The sequence below is a fragment of the Cannabis sativa genome, chromosome 4, assembly GCF_029168945.1.
Source record: "Cannabis sativa cultivar Pink pepper isolate KNU-18-1 chromosome 4, ASM2916894v1, whole genome shotgun sequence".
NCBI lineage: Eukaryota > Viridiplantae > Streptophyta > Magnoliopsida > Rosales > Cannabaceae > Cannabis > Cannabis sativa.
In genome coordinates, this window is record NC_083604.1 from 51,689,188 (window position 1) to 51,712,555 (window position 23,368).

At 29.7% G+C, this 23,368-nt stretch overlaps 2 protein-coding genes and 1 long non-coding RNA gene across 3 annotated transcripts; 2 read left to right on the top strand and 1 right to left on the bottom strand.

The window, feature by feature from the left end:
* The first annotated feature begins 8,505 nt into the window (after positions 1-8,505).
* LOC115712649 (spermidine hydroxycinnamoyl transferase-like) lies at positions 8,506-10,140 on the top strand. The gene has a single exon (XM_030640956.2). It carries the CDS (start codon positions 8,549-8,551, stop codon positions 9,971-9,973), a length of 1,425 nt encoding a protein of 474 aa, XP_030496816.2. The 5' UTR covers positions 8,506-8,548; the 3' UTR covers positions 9,974-10,140.
* A 3,443-nt stretch (positions 10,141-13,583) lies between these two features.
* LOC133036985 (uncharacterized) lies at positions 13,584-14,825 on the top strand. The gene has a single exon (XM_061113774.1). It carries the CDS (start codon positions 13,584-13,586, stop codon positions 14,823-14,825), a length of 1,242 nt encoding a protein of 413 aa, XP_060969757.1.
* A 5,423-nt stretch (positions 14,826-20,248) lies between these two features.
* LOC133037256 (uncharacterized) lies at positions 20,249-22,476 on the bottom strand. Its single transcript, XR_009687378.1, has 2 exons — positions 22,258-22,476; positions 20,249-21,526 (listed from the first exon to the last, which is right to left on the bottom strand). It is a non-coding gene; the product is annotated as an uncharacterized LOC133037256 (long non-coding RNA).
* Positions 22,477-23,368: the final 892 nt, after the last annotated feature.

Here is a 23,368-nt window from a genome sequence, read left to right on the forward strand (position 1 = left end):
TTATTAATTCTTCGTTGAATCCACTCTTAGAACTTAGAATTGCACTCTCAGACTTATATAGAGCATATTGTATGTTCCACGATATCAATATGCTATCTCATTTAACCATTGTTATAATCTTATTGTGATTTAAAGATCCTCTATATAGATGATCTACATCGAGATGGGATTTCTTTACCGTTCTCACCCCTCAATGTATTTCGCCCCTTAAAACACTTAGCTACCTGTAAATGGTGTTTAGTGATCTAATAATTAGTCAGTTAAACAAGAGCTCATCCATTTACTTCTATTTGCTAAGCTCGAAGGGAATCATCACTTGACTTCTATACACCAGTAGAAGCTATAGATTTCATATTTATGTTCAGCACTCCCACTCAATCATACTATCATGTTCTCAAAATATACGTATCACCCTGACCCAAAAGTAGGCTTAACTAATAAATCAAAGAACATGAATAGCACTCCTGAGTTGAGCCCAAGCATATCAGGATTTAGATTCTTTTAATCTTAAGATCAACTACTGATATTGACTTGGAAAGATATGTATAACGGTAAGTTTGTAATATCTTAACTTAGTTGCAATATCGGTCCAGTCCAATGTATACTCCATACATTCGAAACTAGTATACTTTACTAATGTCCTGGAAAGAACATAACACTTACTCCAAGTGTAAGTATACATCATCGCTAATTATCACATTAGTGTAAACCCAATAACACTGATGAAACAGGGACCAAATCTTTTGATTCATATGATCACAATCACATTCCACTGTGTTGACGATACTGTAATTGTGAATAAACATATGATCTGGATTTAACTGATTTTGTGTGTGTGAATGTAATAAACATATTTAAACCATTAGCATGTAAAATTCATGCAAACATTAATCACTTCTAATTTCTTATATTGATAACTAATCAGATTGTAAACAGTTTTATTTAGGGCATAAAACCCAACACTATTTAGGTTATTTTTGACCGTAGATTATGATCTAACAGTGAAAATTAACTTTTGATGTTGATTGTCAATTTTTGCAATTCGAGTTGCACTGGCGGGATCTGCTTCGGGTAAGTTGCCGTTTAAACTTCCAACTCCCTTGGAGGTGAAATTTGGAGACTATAGCTTCAGATTGAAATTGAAGTGTGAGACACGACTTGATCTAGCTTCAAAATGCAAGTTGAATCGCGTCAATCAAATCAATATTGAGTGAGTTATGGCTATTTAATTCAAGGCTGTTTTGGATCCAACGCCCAAGATGACATCCCAATGCCTAGGTTGGCATCCAGCTCCAGCTTGACATCGGACAATGGGTGAGTGGAAAAATGCATTGGGAATGTGTTTTTCGATGCTTAACTGATATTTTGACATCACTTAGTCCATTTCTATGTTTTGGCGAAGCTGGTCACCAGTTCTTGAAGATGTTGTTCTGCAGAACTGGATGACTCAAAATTGTCCAGTTTTTGAGTAAATCACCTTGTCAAAAAACTAAAAAATACGAAGTTGTGAATTTAACTCTTCTAACTTCATGGCTCTCAGTTATTATGAAAAACTAGACACACAGTTGAGACGAAATCTGAACTGGATAAGCAGAATACAGCGCACCAGGCCATTTGTCAACATGAGCACTGGGTGCTTATTTTTGAGCTTCTACGATGTCGTTTTGGCACTTCCAAGGTTCTTGAACTTGAGGACAAGGTCTCCTGCCCTGTTTTTGACCATTTCAGAGAGAAAGCTCGAAGCAGAATTGACATTTGGGGTGATCAAAATCAGCGCACTAGGTTGATTGTCAACTTGGGCGTCGGGCCTAGTGCCAGGTGAACCTGGGCGCTGGGCTCAGTTTTGATGCTCTTAGGATTGTGATTTTCTCCCCAAATTTGCTTGTATATTCATTATTTCTGATGACGGAAAAAATGCCAGGACCACTTTTTTAAAAAAAAAAAAAATTGTTTGGAAATGGCCTAGGTTGACAATATGTCAACCTAGGCATTAGGCCCAGTGTCAACATGGGCCCCGGGTCTAGTTTCAAGCCACCTGGAAGTTTTGCTTGGTCCTTGGAAATAGTTGAATCTTAATATGCTGAAAAATAGTGAATATGCCCGGAAGACTTCTCAGAAAAACTCCTTGGAATTGGCCTAGGTTGACAAAATGTCAACCTGGGCGCTAGTCCCTTGCTTTGGCACCTAGGATGTGTTATTTCTTCCTTGTAGAAAGAACTTGTATCCCCACTTTTAATGATGAAGAAGAAGATGCACGAGTTGGATTTTCGTTCTGATGCTTAGAAGTGGCCCAGATTGATAGATTGTTAACCTAGGCACCAGGGTGTCCGAGTGCTCAAAAATGAAAGTTCACTGAATCTGATTCTGATACCTCAAATATGTTCATGGTATGTGTAGTTCATGTCCTAATGAAAATTTTGACCCATTTGTACTAAGATAGTCCTGAAACTAAAACCCTAGTTGGTGTTCCAACTTGGGCGCTGATGAAACCCTAGGTGCCCAGGTTGATTTTCGAGGTGCTAATTCGTATATTTTTCAGTTCTCAGGGCCTGGGCATGGTTGCTCCGTGTCTTCATGGTACAGAATATTGAAAGATAGTTAGTTGGAAATGACTTATCAAAATTCGAACACCCATTATGGAGTTCCTAGAGTCAACCCGGGCGTAGGGCTAGGAAACCCCTTCCAGGTCGACCGCTATGGATCGAGACTACTCAACTCCGAGATGTTATATTCTTGCCACGTGTCAAACATTGATGTCCATCATCACCAGGGAAAGTTTTCGAGTTAACATTTCCTTCCAAGTCAACTTCACACTTATGTGGGGTTGACTTGATGACGTGAACTGAGCCTGTTTCTCTCGAAACTACCATATGGGCATCAATTTTGACAATCTTGGACAATTGTTTCTGTTCTTTAAGCATTCCCAATAGAATTAGGAATTTTAATTCCCTTATGCTTGCACTTGGCATTTTTTTTTAAAATTGTTAAGCTAAGAAAAAGAGGAAAACCTTATCTTTTAAATTTTTCTTTGAAAACTTAAAATGTATTTCTCATAGCATTAAGATTAATTGGATTTAAAACCTACTCCTATTTGGATGTTCCATTCAAAAAATAGACAAAAAAGAAGAAGAGAAAAGATCTTTGATATTTTGCTTATCATTTATATTTTTCTTTTTAAACTCTAGATTTACCTTAATCTTAATTGCATTAAGAATTGTTGTTACCTTTTAAATTTACAATTCATATTCCTATTCTCATAGGAATTTTGAAATCCATTAAGCAATAAGGAGAAGAGAAAACATTATTACCTTTTTATTATCATTTATCTTTTCCTTTTAAGCTTAAAATTTTAAAGACTCCCAGGATTAAGGTATTTTGCTCACTTATAAAAAAGAGAGTTTTCAATCAAAATTTTCTCACTTCCCACACAGCTTCCCATGCCCAAGCCTTTATGAGAGCCTTGAATTTTCATCTTCATCAGTTCTTCAGGTGTTCTTCATTCGCCAAGGTAGAATTTTTTTTCTTTTTTTTTTCAGCGTCATTTTTTTTTTTTTTTTGAAAACTTCTTCCTTATTCTTCCTTTGCTGAGCTTGCTTCAAGGATTCTAAAACTCCCTAGAAATCCTTAAATTTCCTATTTAAGATCTTCACAACTCTAAAATACTGTTCTTGAACTGAAATTTCCTTAGACACACACATAATCAATCAATATATCACTAACATGTTTCCATCATGCTTTTCTAATTATAATAAGCTACTAAAACATGTAAAGACTTACTGAACCGTGAGTCGAGCTTATCTCTAATGATGATTGTACATATCTTGATGGTGTAGTAGACAACCTAGCAGTCCTTATACTAAAATTATAACACCCTACTAGTTTAGGCTATAGTACTTTTAATAAAAACTGTGCAAACTTTGCTAATCAAAGAGTTTATCAAAAGTGATAAAATTTAATCATTAATAAATAAACATATGTTGTATTACATTTATAAAATCTGAGATCCCGTATCTACATTTTTTTAACTATACATAATGAAAAGATGTCGCACAGCGACTACAAAATTGTGAGCCCTAGTTCTCACGAAGATCCAACACTCCAGGTCAATCTGTCTCGATATGTACAATCTTCATCTAGCTCAAAACTCACTACCGTTAAACAATAGCTTCGGCTTTACTTGCACATAACATAGCATCTTTGAGTCGACCGACGCAGTAAGAAAAGCATAAAACATAAATATATAACCGACCTACGACTAAGTGCCCATACACCTATCAAAAAGTCATAAACCATGCAAACCTGTATAATTGAGTCTCGAACGTTCTTGACCATAGTATAATTGACCATAATACCACATGCACTTCGTAATCTAGTCGTACTAGTGTTGGTAGCATCAATTTATACTATAAGTACAACTAGCCATAATACCACATGCACTCAGTATTCTGGTGTACTAGTGTTGGTAGCACTAGTTCATGCTTTCGAAAGTATAACCAACCATAATACCATATGCACTCAGTAATTCGGCTTACTAGTGTTGGTAGCATTGGTTCATACTTTCTGAATTGCAAAACACATACATTCACGATATAAAAATATAATCATATATATACACCAACTATCGTTCTAATGGACATGTCATACATCTGGAAAACATAAATATAAATATGTACATATGTATGTGTGTTATACTAGTCTTACCTCAATTTTGATTTCAAGTGTGTCGGTCAACCTCAGTAGAAATAGCTGCTGGTAATCAAAGGCCCTAAGTCACATTTATAGAAAAACCAATAAGTGTTGCCCTAATACTTTTGGGACTTAAATTGACAACTAAAAGTTTTCCTATTGATAGATATCATGCCAATACCCTATATATTGAGAAAACACTCAATTGGGTTCCTGGGAAAAGTCTTAAGATGGAACCCCAAATTCTGCCTAAATTGGATGGCCAAAAACTCCACTATTCAATTTTAAAACTTACATAACTCTTGAAATTCAAAGCCAAACCTTACAAAACTTTGCAGGGTATTTAAAAACTTCACAATAAACATTTTTCATGAAGAAATCTTAATCAAATTATCAACAAAAATAAAATTAAATGGCCCCGTCCTAAAATTACCTAAATCAGATGGCTTGAAACCTCCCTGTCCGAGTTTGGAAATCCCATAACTCCTCCAATACTGATCCAAACATGACCAAATTTTATAGATCACCTAAAAAAATCATAGTGAACATATTTTACGAAGAAACTTTAACCCAATTCGTAACATAATTCAAGTTATCACAAACAAGTTAATTTTTAGTTCTTTGAACTCAAACTTGCATAACTTTTGCTACAACCACCCAAAACAATTCAAACCCCTTATAAACAGTCCTAAATAAAATTAATAATTATTTCATAACCTTTATAAACTTATTCAACATGTTCTACTACAAACAACTACTGAAAAGTAACAAAAACCCTTAAAAACTAATAAATTTCAAGTTAGGTTTTACCTTAGAAGTTTGGAGGAGCTAGGGGCTGAACTCCTTGATGAAATTAAGCTAAGAAAAGGCTTGAAAATAGTGGAAAACGCTGAGTTTTGGCCCTAGTTCAGAAGTCACAAAGTAGAGGGAGAAGGAGAAGGTAATTTGGTGTTTTTTAACTTTTCTTTTTGCTTTTGACTTTGCTTTTTGTTTTTGGTTCCTTTTTTACTTTGCATTTCCTTTTTGTTTGCTTCCCAAGCAGCTGGTCATCCTCAAAAGGATGAGCCATAGCCACCTATCCCTTCCAAAAAGAGTGACTAATCTCTTAGGGTAAAAAGACTAAAATGCTCTTACTTCCCCGCAAAGTTATCTCGTAACCCTATGGGTAAAATTGTCCAATTCTGTTATTTCTTTAAACCTCGATATTCTAAGATATCCAATAATATTTCTCCGTAAAATAATTGATACAAATTTGTATCCATGTGACTAAAATTTTCATTCGACCCATTTCCACTGTTATCGGGCATAAAAATGTAAAAATATGAAAATTTACATATAGCTTGCATATCACACCTATAATTCAATAAAATCTTCGAAATTGAGAAATAATAATCATAACACATATTTTCATGAAAATAGGATCTATAAAGCGTTAGATACATAAATAATCACATAGTCAGATTATTTAGTGCTAAGTGTCCCACTAATCCCATGTCTATGTATAACCGTCATTACACCTTCACTTCATAGATGTTGCATTGTGGAATAATAAGTGTGCAATTGATAAGTTTATTTAGACCATTGCTGCTAAGGATAATTTTTGGGTGAAATAGATTCATAATGTTTACTTAAAGGATAATGATTGGTGGAGCTACTCTGCTCCAACCACTAGTAGTTGGTATTGGACTCAAAATGTTTGAAATAAAGATGAGTTAAAGAATGGTATTTGTATTGTTGAGCTCCAAAAGAACAATCATATAATTGCAGGTATTTATACTAAGATGAAGGAGAATGTTGATCGGTGACACAACTCTTTTATCTAAGATTGCTTAAGCGTGCCTAAGTACAAGCTCATTCCATGGTTGGCTTTAAAAAATAGATTAACAATAAGAGATCGTTTATTTTGTTGCAGTGTGACTTTTGATCTTCATTGTCTTATTTGTGGTCAGCATAATGAATTTATTGAGTATTTATTTTTTCAAAATGCTATTTTAATTTGAGGTGCTTAAAGCATATAGTTCTTTGGCTCAAGATTGAGACTCATTGTTGTATCTTAATTGGTATAAGTAAAGATGCAAGCACAACAAAAATAGAAAAAAGGTTTTTGCTTTTGCAATTACTGCTTGTGTTTTTTATATTTGGAGTGCTTGAAATGATGATTTTTTGATTTCTGATGTTATTAGAAACATTAAGATTGTTGTTTGCAATAGCATTAAGTTTTTAAATACAAAGAAAACAGATAAAGGAGATATAGATTGGTTGGGGCAATTATTTTTGTAAGTATTATTCTTTTTTTTCTTAAGTGGTATACGGTTGGGGTTTTTTTGTAAATGGTACTGGATTTATTAAAAAAAATAATAATAATTATAAGAAAGGGCATTTTACTTTTCATAAAAATAAGATGATTATATGCACCCCAACAATTTATTAATGCATCCATTTTAATAATTTTTATTTTATATAAAATATGTATCTTTAATTTTAATAGTTTTTTTAATTTTTTTTTCTTTCAATTTTATTCTTTAAAAATATACTTATCAAATAAAACTAAATTATATTTTTAATGTTATAAAAAAAATTAAATTAAAAATTATATGAAATTTTAATAGAAAAAAAAATTTATATAAATAATATTAAAATAAATATTAAAATTAACACGAAATAATGTGAGAATTTTTCATAAAAAAAATATTAAGAGTGGTTTTTTAAAATTATTATAATTTTTCTTTTAAATATGGGAGTTGATTTATCTTTTTGTGGGCTATAAGTAAATAAAAAGGAAAGAGAAACTAGTATACATTATTTATTGAAATTTCTCTTTGGGCTCGTTTGGTACGTAGGACTGGATTGAATTAAATAGGCTAATTTGTCCAATCCAGTGTTTGGGCATGTTAGAAGTCTGGATAACTAATCCAGCTAATCTTATTTGTCTGGGATTATTTATCCCATCAAGCAGGGTGGGATAAGTAATCCCATACAAGTGAGATTTTCTTTATCGTTTTTTTAATTTTGATTTATTAATATATTTTTAAATTTAATAAGAATTTAAATGAAAGAATTATCACACATTTATTTATAAATTTTTTTTATCAAAAATTTATTCATTAAAATTAGTGAAAATGTATAATTTTAAATTATTATACATAATTTTTCAAAATTTAAAATATTATTAATTAAACAATAGTTATTTAAATTGATTTTAAGAGAAACAATATGACAATAAAATTATATATTCTTTTTAAATTACTAGAAACTTTATATAAATATTTTAAAAAATTAATATTTATATTAAATTAGTGTTTAACATAAATAATTTTATATTATTGAAGTATTTTTATTTTACTATTTTAATTATTTATTAAATAAAATATATGATAAACTATTTTATTATATATTTATGATATATACTTGATTGTATAGGATATATTATTTTATTTTATTTTATAATTTAATTATTTTTAATTTTTAATTTTTATTTTTTAATGCAAATCATTTATTTTTATTTATTTATTTATTATTATGTACTTTAATTTTAATTTAATATTATATATTTTTATTTTAATTTAAGGTCTTTTTTTTTCTAAAAAAAATAAACAAAATGTTCAGTCTATTCTTAAACCAAACACATGATTACTTTATGCATAATCCAATCTAGTCCAGTCCAATCCTGCGTACCAAACGTAAAAATGAGCAGAAAACAATTAATATAAAGCTCTAATATTGTAAAAATAACAAATTATTAGGAAATTAAGTATGTATACAGCATACTAAATTTTCCTATAAAAACAGTACCTTATAGCATATATATATAATATATTTTGTAAACAATTCTTTCCAAACAAAAACACTTAGAAATCAAGTAATGCAAAAAACAAAAGAAGAAATGGCACTGAAAATGAAAGCCTGCTACATGGTGAAACCAGCTGAGCCAACATGGAAAGGTTACAAATGTCTATCTGAATGGGATCAAACTGGTACCATTACACATGTTCCCACTATTTACTTCTATCGCCCACCCCAAGATTGGGTTAAGCTCGGTGATAAAATCGCCGCAACCCTTAAACAATCATTGAGCCGAGCTCTGGTCCCTTTCTACCCACTCGCGGGTCGCCTACGCCGGCTTCCGTCCGGTAATCGTCTTGAGCTCAACTGCAACGCCGAAGGGGTTGAGTTTGTTGAAGCCGAGTGTAATTTGAAACTGGATGAACTCGGTGACTTATCTTGTTCATCAGAGCATAATTACCACGACCTTCATCTTACTCCCCTTGTAGACTATACACGCCCTATTCATGAGCTACCACTGCTCTTAGCGCAACTAACTAGGTTTGCTTGTGGTGGTGTTAGCCTTGGCTTAACCATTTCACACGCTGTGGTCGACGGCCCAAGTGCATTACATTTTATCTCTGAGTGGGCCTCTCTTTCACGAGGTGAACCAATCAAAACGATGCCGTTTCTTGATCGGGAAATCCTATTAAGGGAAGTCGACGATGGTGATGTCTCAGATGGGGAGCTTTCGTGTCTGGACCATTTTCCTCTCTTGATTGGAAAATCGGACAACCTAGAAGAGAAGAAGAAGGAGGTGACTCCAGCTTTCTTAAAAGTCACCAAAGAACAGCTCGAGAAGTTGAAGAGGTTAGCCAACAAGGGACGAGTTAGCGAGACTCGTCCCTATAGTCGGTATGAGATGTTAGCCGCGCACATTTGGCGGTGCGCGTGCAAAGCCCGAAAGCATAGTAGTCCAGAGCAGCCAACAGCTCTGGCTATTTGCGTGGACGTGAGGAGCCGTATAGAACCGCCCTTGCCGAGTGCCTACTTCGGCAATGCTTCGTTTGATGTGAAAGCCTTAAGTAGTTCGGGTGAGTTGTTGTCTAATCCATTAGGGTTTGCAGCCGGAAAAATAAGAGAAACAGTTGAAAAGGTAACAAACGAGTATATCTGGTCGAATCTCAAGTATTTGAAGAATCAGAAGGACTTGAGATTGTTTCAAGATCTTCATGGAGAAGAGTCGAGTAGTACAACTGCTGATGATAACAAAGAGCTTTTCTATGGAAATCCTAATCTTGGTGTTGTGAGTTGGTTGACGCTTCCGTTGTACGACCTTGATTTCGGATGGGGGAAAGAAGTTGCTATGAGTTTAGAAACCTATGATACTGACTTTGATGGAGACTTTGTGCTTCTTCAAAATCCTAATGGTGATGATGAGGATGGTAGCTTGATTGTCTCAGTACGTTTGCAAGTTCTACATATGGATTCCTTCAAGAAGCATTTCTATGCTGATATAATATGACATATTACATATAATTATTTCTTATTTCTTGGTTTGGCTCTTGCTTGGTGTTTATGTCTTTAATTTGTGCTTGACTATATATGTATGTACATACTCTATATAGACATATATTTATATATGATCTCAATAATCCTAAAGCCACACTCAGTGTATGAGTATGATTACAATAATTATAATTCCCGAGTAGTATGATTATATGATGAGATTCAAGTTTCTTCCAATTTGTCAATAATTTCATAACATTATTTATTGACATTTCTACTCTATTCTTTAAAGTGAATCACTACAATTTTACTTTTTAAAAAAAAAACAAATTATTTGGCATATTTTATATTGCACACTTATTAATTTCTCTATATTATTTAAAAATTAGAAAATAAATCACGCTTCACATACATTATATTTTATTTAGTTATAATTAAATTAAAAAACTATATTAAATTTTAATTTTTTATAGCTGTCACGGAATTGATCATTATCATTCTTAATAGATTTGCTTTGTACATAAAATATTTAACAATTGACAAATATTTGCAAAGAGAAATCAGCAGGGGGTTTAGGCCTCAAACAGGTAACTGAATGGAATATTGCTGCTATGTTTAAATATGTTTGGACCATTGCTAAAAAAGAAGATAATTTGTGGGTGAAATGGGTTTATTGTGTATACATAAAAGAGCAAGCTTGGTGAGATTATAAAGCTAAAAGCAATGATAGTTGGTATTGGAGGAAGATTGTGGCAATAAAAGAGAGAGTAAAAGAGATCTATGATTTAGAAGAAAGGGAGCACTTGAGTAACAAGTATGTCATCACTCAAGGCTATCAAAAGCTCATCATGGCCGAACCAAAGGAACATTGGTCGAGTATTGTTTGGAGTTGGCTAAACTATCCAAAGCATAGTTTTATTATGTGGATGGCCATGCTTAACCGACTCAAGACAAAAGATAGGATTGCCAAATACCAACCCGAAATTGATAAAAATTTTCTATGGTGCAGCAGGGAAGAAGAATCGATGGAACACTTGTTTTTTAACTGCTTTTTTGGGCAGACTTGCTTGAATAAAATAAGATTTGGCTGAACTGGAACATGTGCAAAAGGTCGTTGCAAGGAGTAATAAGATGGCTTGGAAAGGCCAAAATCATCAAGTTTCGAAAAAGTGTAATGGCTGCTACACTTGCAGCTTTGGTGTATACATTGTGGTGCTCCCGAAATTCAATCTTTTGGGAAACAAAGTTGTAAAAAGTGATGTAATCATAGCACAAGTAAAGAATATTACAAAGTGTCGAATCTCTTGTATTTGGCCAAAAAAAAGTGACCAATAGAGATAGAATATGGTTTGAAACCTTGTAAATATTAGAGATTATTTAGATTCTCTTGTTGGAGAATGCTATAGTGTTGTACAAAATCTGTTGGAGTAATGAAATTCACTCATTCATCAAAAAAAAAATTAACAATTATACATCATACACTACAACATTTTGACTCAATACCGGTGGGAGTAATACCGGCGGAGCCAAACCGCCGGTATTAATGGGTTTATTACCGACGGAAAAGGCATTCTGCCGGTATTACTTTTGAATAATTAAAAAACAATTAAATATTTATTTAATTTTAGTATTCCCGACGGAATTTTAGTATTGCCGGCAAAAAATCCGCCTCTAATAGTTTGGGCGGGATTTTGACTGCCCAAATTTTAAAAAGACTAATACCGGCGGGTTCCGCCGGTATTAGTAAGGGATTCTGACCGTTTTATTAATACCGGCGGAACCCCTATTAATACTGGCAGGTCCCGCCGGTAATAAATTTCTATATAATCCCTCCCATAACTCAGAAAACATTTTCCATTTCCCCACTACGTTTCACACCACCCCACCCCGACCCTCCTCCTCCCCCTGCTACGCCCGACCCTCCACCTCTGCATAGTCTGAGTCGTCCTCCTCCGCCATAGCTGTTTTCCACCGTGAAGCGCCATTGCACCATCATTTTTTTTTACAGGTAATGTATTTTTCACTATGGTTTTTTCATTTTTCCGTTTCATTTTTATTTTTCTTTGATAGTTATTAATTTTTTCTCCATGCTTGAAGTTTTGGGGGAGATATTTTGCTCGAAACAATAACGGAAAGTGAAAACGCGGGAAGAGGTAAAGCTTGGCGGAAAAATTTACAGGTTTATTTTTTTTATTTTTTCAATCTTTGAATGTTTAGTAATTGGTATATTGTATTTATATATCTGTGTATGTGTAAATTTTTGTGCAAATGTATGTGTAAATATATAATTTTGTGTTTATTAATTTTTATGCAAATGTTTAGTAATTTTTTTGTGTATGTGTAAATATATAATTTTGTGTATGTGTATGTATGATATTATATGTATGTGTTATATGCAAATGTATAATTCTTAAATAATATATTATCTTATATATATTATATGTATATATGTATATACATATATAATTTTTAAACAGTGTATATATTATATTATATGTATATAATATATTGTTAAAAATTATAAATATGTAAATTTATAAAAGTTTAGATTTTAGTATGTATATAAAGTAATATATATAATGTATTGTTTAAAAATTTTAAATATGTAAATTTGTATATAATAATAAATATAATATATAGATATTATATATATATAATATATTGCTTAAAAGTTTTAAATGTATAAATTTGTAAAATTTTAGATTTTAAGTGTATATAGTAATTAATGTATTTTATATTAATAAATGTGTATTTTTGTTTAATATTAATTTTGAATAGTTATAAAATTATAAGTTTGTTAAATAATTAATTATGTAATGTTTTTTAATTTTTTTTAAAAAAATTAGAATAAGAATATATTAATTACTAAGTTAATTATAATAAAAATAATATTTTAAAATAATTATGTAATATTGTAGTATATAAATAATAAAGATTTAACATGAAAAAAATTATAAATTAAAAGTGCTTTGAAAAATAAATATACAAAAATATAATTAATTAGAGTAATATAAAAAATCATAAATAATAAATATAAAAAATTTGAAATAATAAATTTTTAAAAATAAAATAAAAATAAATTAAATTAGTTATAAATTTTTTAAATAAAAAAATATAATGTATATATATAAAAGTAATACTTGCTTAGAAGTATAAATATGAAAAATTAATTTAATTAATTAATAGTAAAATAATTTTTAAATTATTAAATAAGTATTATTAAAAAATAATAATTTATTTTTTAAAAAAATACTAAAAATTTAATATGTCATAAATTTGAAGTAATAATTAATAATAATAAATAAATTTAATAAATTATTAAAGTAATATTTTTAAAATAATTATTTAATTAATTTTTTTATAATAAAATTAATATAAAAAATTAAAGTAATAATAACTTAAAAATAAAATATAATTAATTAATAATATAATAACTCTTAAATGATGAATAATTTATTTCATAAAATGATATAAAATATTTTAATATAAAATATCATAAAATTGTGTCATAACATGAAATCTTATATGCCTTTATAAAATTTTAGATGACAATCGACAAGTCTTGGACGACATTGCGAAATCGTAGATGTCCGCAATATTGGAATGGTCTAAATGCTTTTTTAGAGATGGCTTCGAAATGTAAAGATTGCGATAGTAGAATTAGGTTCCCTTGTGTAAGATGTGTGAATAATAGGCTTCAAACTTTACCTGTTGTGAAAGCACACATATTCGATTGGGGTTTTTTTACTGGTTACGAGAAGTGGACTTACCACGGGGAAGCTGAATCTAGCGCCACTAATGTAATGAATGACCATGATGGCGCTAATGATGACCCTGAAATTGATGAGATGATTCCAATAGTGGATGACTTCCTTCAGCCGTCATTTGAAATGGATGATAATCCTGATACAAATCAATGGCGCGCCGAATTATTTGAAGAGATTGAGGCTGAGTTGTATCCCGGTTGTGATTGGATATCTTCTCTTAAATTTTTTGCAAAGTTATTGCATTTAAAAGTTAGGGGAAAGATTCCTAACAACATATTTGATGAATTACTGAAGTTATTAAAATTAGCTTTTCCAAATGAAAATAAAATTCCATCAAACTATTATGATGCCAAGAAAAGATTAAAAAAATTAAGGTTGGGGTATGAATCAATTCATGTGTGCAAGCACAATTGCTGTTTATTTTACAATGAACATGCAAATAAAGATTCATGTCCAGTTTGTGGCACTAGTAGATGGATAACTTCAAAAAATTCAGGAGCAAAAAATGTGCCTCATAAGGTGATGCGTTACAATCCGTTAATTCCGCGACTAAAGAGACTGTATACTTCAAGGCATACAACAAAATACATGGTATGGCACCACAGTGGTAAATCAAAAGATGAGGGTGTGATGCGACACCCTGTGGATGGTGCAGCCTGGAAGGACTTTGATGCCAAACATCCTGATTTTGTTAGTGAACCTCGAAATGTTCGTCTCGGTTTAGCTGTCGATGGCTTTAATCCATTTGGCAACATGAGCCAAGCTTACAGTATGTGGCCTGTAGTTTTGGCGAACTATAATCTTCCACCTTGGTTATGTATGAAAGATAATAATTTTATGTTGACCATTCTTATTCCTGAAGATAAATCACCGCGAATGGACATAGATGTATTTTTAAGACCCTTGGTGGATGAGTTGAAGGAATTGTGGGTTAACGGAGTAGATACGAGAGATTGTCGAACCAACACTGTCTTCAAGTTGCGTGCAGCTCTTCTGTGGACAGTGAATGATTTTCCTGCTCGTAGTTATTTGTCTGGTGGAGTGGTCAGGGATACAAAGCTTGTCCAACTTGCAATGAAGATACATCTTCTATTCGAGTAATTGGTAAGACATCTTACATAGGTCATAGAAGATTTTTGCCAAATAACCATCGAATGAGAAGGGAGATCATAATGTTCTACACAAAAAACATTTTCGTCTGTGGTTTCACAAGAAGGTGAATATATATGTGTAGTAAAGGTTTATTATTTTAAGTGGTGTTTGTCATATTCTAATGAGGTACTTATTTTTATAGATATATGACTTGCACAAGTCTGGATCATTAGAGAATGGCAAAGAGTTGCTAGCTTTAGCATCCGGGTCTGATCATATTTTTTTCGGATGCCGCAGGAGGATCTCAGACACAACCTATGGTTGGCAATATTGGAGGCTCATCCCAACAACAATACCCTATGTACGGTCAATTTGGGTCATTGTTGCACCAACAACCGGTGTATGGTCAAATGGGAGGATCTCCACAACAGCCTATGTATGGTCAGATTTTCAGTGCGCAGAGCCAGCAACAACAGCAACAACCTATTTTGATTCGCCCGCATACTCGACAGTTTGTGGAGATCTTACCTACACCGCAGACTAAACAACCTTATTATCCTGCCCCACCAGCTCAATCCCGTGATAATCTTGATTGTTCAAGACATAGCTCGAATGCGGATGAATTTTTAGAATATACTGATTTGAACAATGATAGTTAGGTTTTTTTAATTATGTCAATTTTTACGTTTTAAAGTTTATTTAAAGACAATATTCTAATTTTATTTAAGATAATATAGTTTATTTTGTAATGGACAAATTAATATTAATGCTTAATTTCTTATATTAATGTTTTATTTTTAATTAATAATATATTTATGAAATAATTATTATATATAATTATAATTAATTTAATTATAAAATATTCAAAATATTGTCTTTTTTTAAAATATTTATAAATATTAATACCGGCGGAAACTGATTGTGGTCTGCCGGTATTAATGTATCTGCGTGTAAAAGTGCAGATATTAATACCGGCGAACCCTACCGCTATTAATCCGCTGGTATTAATATCTGCACTTTTACACGCAGATGCATTAATACCAGCAGACCACAATCAGTTTCTGTCGGTATTAATATTTATAAATATTTTAAAAAAAAGACAATATTTTTAATTAACTTATTTAATTTTTAATTTTTTAATTTATTAATAATGAGAAAATATATAAAATTGTACATCTAATTTAATTTATTTTTGAATAGTATGTTTTAAATATTTTTAATTAACTTATTTAATTTTTAATTTTTTATAATTGTTTAATCAAAAAGATATCTTCAAATATTATAGTGAATAAAATATATGAAATTAAAGAATCCCTATATAAAATAGTGATTAAAAAAAGAGATAATTTTACAAATACACAAAAACAATAAAAAAAAAATTATAAAAATACTGTTTAACGGAATTTTAAATATTTTTACGAATTTTTTGATTTTATTTACCGAAAATACGGTCTTTTTATGATGCATTCATGTTAATTTGTTGTTGATTTTTTGTTATCTGTATGTTATTTTTTGTTGTTGGTTTGATGTTATTATCATGTTACTTTTATGTAGTTTTCTTGTTGTTTTCGTGTTGTTTTTACAGAAAACCGTAAAAATGTAAAAAAAAAAATCATTAAACGTAAAAATGTAATTTTTTTTACAAAAAAAATAGTAGCTTATGTAATTATCCCTAAAAAAGATAATTAAATCTACATATAATTACCATCATCGTATGTATCAAGTTCTCTATTTGACGTCTTTTTTGCTCATCTACAATTGACAAAAAATCAAAAGAAAGAATAATTTTTAGTCTTTTTATAAGTACAAATTATATTGAGACTTTTTGTAGTTCTATATTCATTATTATTATTATTATTATTATATAAATATAAATATTTTTAGTTTGGAATTCAATTTTGAACTATCTTACAAAGTGAAAGAATGTTATTTTTAAATTTTTTAATTACTTTCAAAATCTATATATATACATCTAGCAAACTCAAACTCGAAATTATAAATAAAAAAATATTAATAAAACTAATAATAAGAAAATCAAAATTATACAATGTTGACTTTATAAAAAAAGAAATTATAAGTCTAACAAACTAAGTAAATAATTGAAAAAAAAAATAGTAATGTAATTGACTGAAGTAAATATTTAAAAAAAGTTATATTATATAAATATTTTTATTAAATAGACTGTCATACATTATTAACAGTCATAAATATATGATAAACTTAATTTCTTGCCTAGTGTGTTTTACAATATATATTATATAGTTTATAGAATAATTTATATTATATAAAAATATTCATATATATATTAACCTTGTTAGGTTAAATATTATAATAGTTGACAATTTTGTTTTTAGCTAAGTGTCAAACCATTGATATGTTATATAGGTAGATTTCGTATAATACAAATTGTGTGGTTACAAAATATAAACTATGATATATGGCATAATTTAATTTTGTGAGTAATATGAAAGTGTATTTGTCATTATTCTCTTAAAAAATAATATCATAAATAATATAATTGGAACTATGTATAATATAAGTATTTAATTTTGTAAGTAAAATGTAAGTGTACCAATTATTACTCTCTTAAGAAATAATATCATAAATAATATCGATTGAAAGTTGTTATCCTAATTTCTGCACAAGGTAACATGGAGTTTATTTGGGTGACATGTGGAGAGAATCTTGCAACCGAATGAATAATTCCACTCGTAATGAGCCGTGCAAAGAGATTTAATACTTAAAGTCATAACAGAAGCTGAAACATCCAACCAGCTTGCATCACGCATGCAGCTCGCATACACCGACAAGAGAATGCGAGTTGGACAATTTCAAAGATATGCCTCATATATCTTCAAGCTTGTAAGACATGACAATATCCATAATTTCATGAGATAGATACGTAGTATCAATAAAGAAAGAAAACCTACTTAAGTTATATTTTTTCTTATTGTAATTATAGAAAGTAAATAGTTTCTCATTTTATTTCTTATTAGTTTTTAGAAACACTACAAGAAAAAAATATTTACGATAACACTAAAAAAAAAATGTAATTAAATGCATTTTATAATATTTTAGTAATTGTTATGACAACTCATGTAATTAAAAGTATTGACATTTAATTACATTTTTCACATATTATTAAATGGTATATTATAACATTATTTTACTGTTATTTCTAAATTGTTAAGTATTAATTTAATGTTATGGTTCATTTTGTTACATTTATTAATAACATTTTTAAAATGTAATTGTATAGGTTTTAATTACATTATTATTATGATAATCCTGAAAAAAAAAAATGTAACTAAATACATTTTATAATATTTTAACAACTGTTAAGACAGCTCATATAACTAAAAGTATTGATATTTAATTACATTTTTCACATGTTATTAAATGATATATTATAACATTATTTTAGTGTTATACATTCTAAATAGTTAACATTAATTTAATGTTATGGTTCATTATGTTACATTTATTAAGAATATTTTTTAATTACATTATTAGTATGTTATATATAAAGAACCATTACATTTTAATGTTGTTATATATACTTATTAATAACTATTTTTTATTGTTATTATTTCTTTTATATGTTATATTCATTTAATAATATTTTTAAAACATAATCGTATAACTTATTATTACATTATTATTATGTTATATATTAAAAATATTATATTTTAATATTGTTATAATTTCTTAATAATAACATTTGCTACTGTTATTTTTTTGTGTTTTTTTATAGTGAAATTATTAAATTTTGTAATGCCTATTCTTTGTTGAAATAACGTAATTACAATTTAATAAATCTAATATATTTTGTATATTATCAAAATATTTAATACATGTATTCCAAGTACAAAATAATGGCCAAAGCTCATGATCATGTAATGTCTAATGAGTCAAAAGTCTATTTGTAATATTTATCATCAATTTATTATTTGCGTAAACTGGTGTCTCTCCATCATCTCTTCATCTAGTCACTATCTCCATCACCTATAAAAAATATATATATATAATAAGTTTGACAATGAACAAATCTATATATCTATATAATTGTGTTGTTAAGGTAGGTGACATGACATCTTGTATGAACTTTGTTTCATTTTTTCTATTTTTTCTATTTTTCTTATTTATTTAGAGTTTCTAACAAAAAAAAAAAGTTGTATATTAATTACTATTTTTCAGTTTTAAGTTATAAAACTAATGAGTGTATATTGTTTTATTTTAGATTTTATAACATTAATAATGACAATAAAATATCAGTTACAACTTTTGGTTTTTTTATGGTATTTCACTTATTATTTCACTTTCATATGTCTATATATATGTACATATATTTGTTGGAGTGTGTAGTAATATTTTGATTTGTGTTTTGGTATATTTTTTTTTATTGATTGATGTGTAATGGCCAAATGAGTTATATATATACACATATGAGGAGTTTGTAAATACTGAAGTTTTGTTCTAGCAATTTTTTATTTGCTTTTATAATTCAGTTACAATTTTTGGTTTTTTTATGGCATTTCACTTATCATTCTACTTTCATATGTCTCTCTCTATATATATATATATATATGTACATATATTTGTTGGAGTGTGTAGTAACATTTTGATTTATGTTTTGGTATATTTTTTTTTATTGATTGATGTGTAATGGCCAAATAAGTTATATATATACACATATGAAGAGTTTGTAAATAGTGAAGTTTTGTTCTAGCAATTTTTTATTTGCTTTTATAATTCAGTTACAATTTTTGGTTTTTTTATGGCATTTCACTTATCATTCTACTTTCCTATGTCTATATATATATACTAGTATATTGTTACGTGCGATGCACGTATACTATGTTTTATATTAAGTATTATATTATGAGTTCGGAATGAAATAAATAAATCAAAAATAAATAATATTTAATTTAGAGAGATTTGAATAATAAATTTAAATTAAACTTTTATGTCCAGTAAAAACATATTGGAAAGTTCTTAAAATAATAGCAGCAAGAACATCTTTGACCTGGAAAAACAAATATTACAAAATTAAGAATAAGCAAAGCGTGTGTAAATTAGACAAAGAAGGAACCCTCAATTCTCAAAGTCTCGATTATAAAGTAACAAAGAAGTATTAAAATTTCATCTGCTCATTATAAAGCCACCTTCACTCAAAATAGCACAACAAAAGTCAGAAGTATTAAAGGTGTAAATTTTACCAAAAGCAATGAGAATTAACAACTGATGATTGCATTCTGTTTCAGTAGGTGAAATTAAGAGAGAGAGGCTTTTGTTGTGTTTGCCTGTATGGGTCATGAATGGGTTAATCGTAAAGATTATTTAATTTTTTAGTTTAATTATTGGGTTTATTTTTTGAAATTTGAATGAAGCACTACCAAAACAAGTGATACTAAAGATGAGAAGAACAGGACTGAGCAAACTAAAAGCAGATCATTTATTAAAGCAACTATTACAAAATGAAGATCCATCTCAACTTGGTCGATGATGATCCAAGTAAGAAGCTTATACCTTCCCTTAGATATTATTTGTAATATATGTGAAAAACATGAGGAAAGTATCTTCAACAACTCAATATGCATTTGTCTTATTCCTGTCATTAGAGATTGAGGAAGAAGATAATAAAATTGAGGGCAAAAAAAGGACTAAAACTTCATGCTTAAAATACATTCTTAGCTACTAAACTAAGATAATGAGGTTATACTGTCATTAAAGATCATATTGAAATATACCCAAATGGATTTAAATCACATAAAGAGAAAAAAATGTATTACCATTCATTGAGTACTGATCAGTAGCACTTTCATAATCCACAAGTCCGCGCACCAGGGTACACCACCCAAGTGCTATAAAATGATCATCTTTAGTGGCAATAATCTTACCAAGCTTCCTAGCTATTGCTTGGAAAATAAATTCATCTTGGAACAACCAGTTAAGAAGTATCATAGATTGGTCTCCATTAGAATGCTTCACGTTCTTCGATAAAACAAGGCACCGCCCCATTCTAAATAAAAGAAGTTGCTTTATCAATCAAAGCAAACTTAGCGAGATTGTGAGCTAGAAGGTCATCTCTACGACCAAAGCATTTAATTATGCCAGAAAACAAACAAAGAGAATCAATGTCCTTAAGGAAGGAGACCATCAACCTTACGGCAACCTCTAAACTTGGAGTTGATCAACTGAATCGCAGCTAGACAATCCGGCGCAATGCAAGTTTTTGGCAGCTTCTTTTCTACGGCCAAATTAACCTCAGCTCTAATGGCTGTCAACTCAGCCGCAAGAGGAGAAAGAGGCCGCATTTTTACCTCATTAGCAGCAGGAGAAAGTCCATTTCAGAGTATCATTAGAGGAGGCCAATTTGTTTGAATCCAAAGAGGAGTTTTAAAAATCTGCAACATACTTTGTGCACCATTCAACAACATCTTCAGCCTTTGGAATCATCTCTCCATGAACCCATTTATTTCTAGTTAACCAAATATGCCAAGAAAGGATAGAAAACAAATCATATTCAGCAGGGGAGAGTAAGGCCTTCACTAAGTCAAGAAAGTCAAAAGAACTACTGCAATGGTAGCTTCCACAGCCCACTCCCTTTCCATGTTGCAACTGTTGCCGAGCACTTCCAAATGGCATCCACAATATCCTTCTCTTGACTTCCACCACGTCTAGAACACTTCGAATTAATGTCAACTTTCCTGCAAAAGAGAACACAATTAGTTTAGTGGGGAAAGCCAAGGCCTCATTCCCACTTTCCTGAAAATATAGTATGATTTACAGATAATATATGGTTTTTTTTCTTTTTTGATAGACAAATAATAAATAAAAAGGCAAAAACAGAAAAGTAGAACTGAGTTTGTTTAGCAGCATCTTTTTTGAGTGCTTTATTCATTATCAAGAAAATTTAAGCGATCTTTAAACAAAAAGGAAATCCCTTCCTTCTATATGATGTCAATTAATTGTGAGAGGGTCAATCTTATAATATCACCATCATTGTTTGGTGTTACTCCATGGTAATACACATATGACTATTGCTTTCTCGATAGCCTTAATTACAAGAAATGTAAGGATAAAACAGAATAACAGATCCAATTACATGATGCAATTCCCATATGAATGATATTCTATTTTTGAGGTGATAATGAGAAACGATTACAAAAATATCCAGGCCTTTCTCTATGACAAGCATGTATATATCTTATTGTCAAAAACCGAATTATAATATTATGTTGGTATAATAAAATTCTAAACTCTTTTAGAACCCAATGATATATGTAATACCTGGATCATGAGGGAACTTGCATCAGGATCAGGAGTATTGATTTGAGCAATACTCTTCAAAGTAACAGAATTTCCAAAGTACAATATGTAGATAAACATCGATGAAAAGAATACTACAAATAAACAAATGATGAAAAGAAAGACAAACCTGGCTTAGAGAGCACAATAGAATAAAAAAGGGGTAAAGACTACGTTGAAGATTCTTCGATCAGTTAAGCAACTTACAAAAACCCCCTCGTCTCATTCATACCCCATCCCATATCTATATCAATTACAATCAGTTAGTAATAGTCACACCGCAGAAACCCTGTATCAATGAAATTTGGGCCGTCGATCACAATTTGAATTTAGCCGTGTAAAAAAATTTAAAAAAGGGTAGGATTTGTTAGAGAGATATGTGGGTAAGATATTTTTTTTTAATTTAAAAAAAGATTGTTTAATTTTTTGGGTTTAATTATTGGGTTTATTTATTTGTTAAAGTTTAACGTTAACAGTCTGTTAAGTTAATCGTGTAAAGGCTAAATAAAAAAAGAATCGTTAAACCAAGAATCGTTAAACCAAGAATTGCCGTTAGATAGGCACTTTTAATATATAAATATATGTACATATATTTGTTGGAGTGTGTAGTAATATTTTGATTTATGTTTTGGTATATTTTTTTTTTATTGATTGATGTGTAATGGCTAAATGAGTTATATATATACACATATGAGGAGTTTGTAACTACTCAAGTTTTGTTCTAGCAATTTTTTATTTGCTTTCAGTTATAATTTGTAATGAAATTGAGTTCTCTAGAAAATTGAAGGAAGAAGATTTCCTTAGTTATAATGTTCTTTTAATATTTTTTTTATCTATCAATATTGCATAATTTTGTGTGATTAAGTTATTAAATCAATTTTTTTTTCTTTTAATTTGCTAACATTCTTGTATTTGTTGGATTACTATTTTATTTATATACTCCACACTATATATATAAATATATATAAAAATTTGATGTATGTTTATTATTGTAGGGATAACTAACAAAAGGTGAATAGAAGTGAGAGAGCAACTGATGAATTTTATTATTTTGTGAGCTCAAAGCAAGTGAGGTTATAATAAATTTTACTATTTGATTTAAATTCTCATTTTTTTTCTTTCTTTCAATTTTTCATTTAGTTAAAAGTTACTGTTTATTATTTATTATTAATTATTAATTAAAAATAATAATGATGCGAAATTTTCAAAATCTTCATTAGCCCGTGCATGTTTGAACAAAT

Bases quoted from the DNA above. Each gene is read 5' to 3' on its own strand.
- LOC133036985 (XM_061113774.1), top strand. From the start codon at position 13,584: ATGGCTTCGAAATGTAAAGATTGCGATAGTAGAATTAGGTTCCCTTGT.
- LOC115712649 (XM_030640956.2), top strand. From the start codon at position 8,549: ATGCAAAAAACAAAAGAAGAAATGGCACTGAAAATGAAAGCCTGCTAC.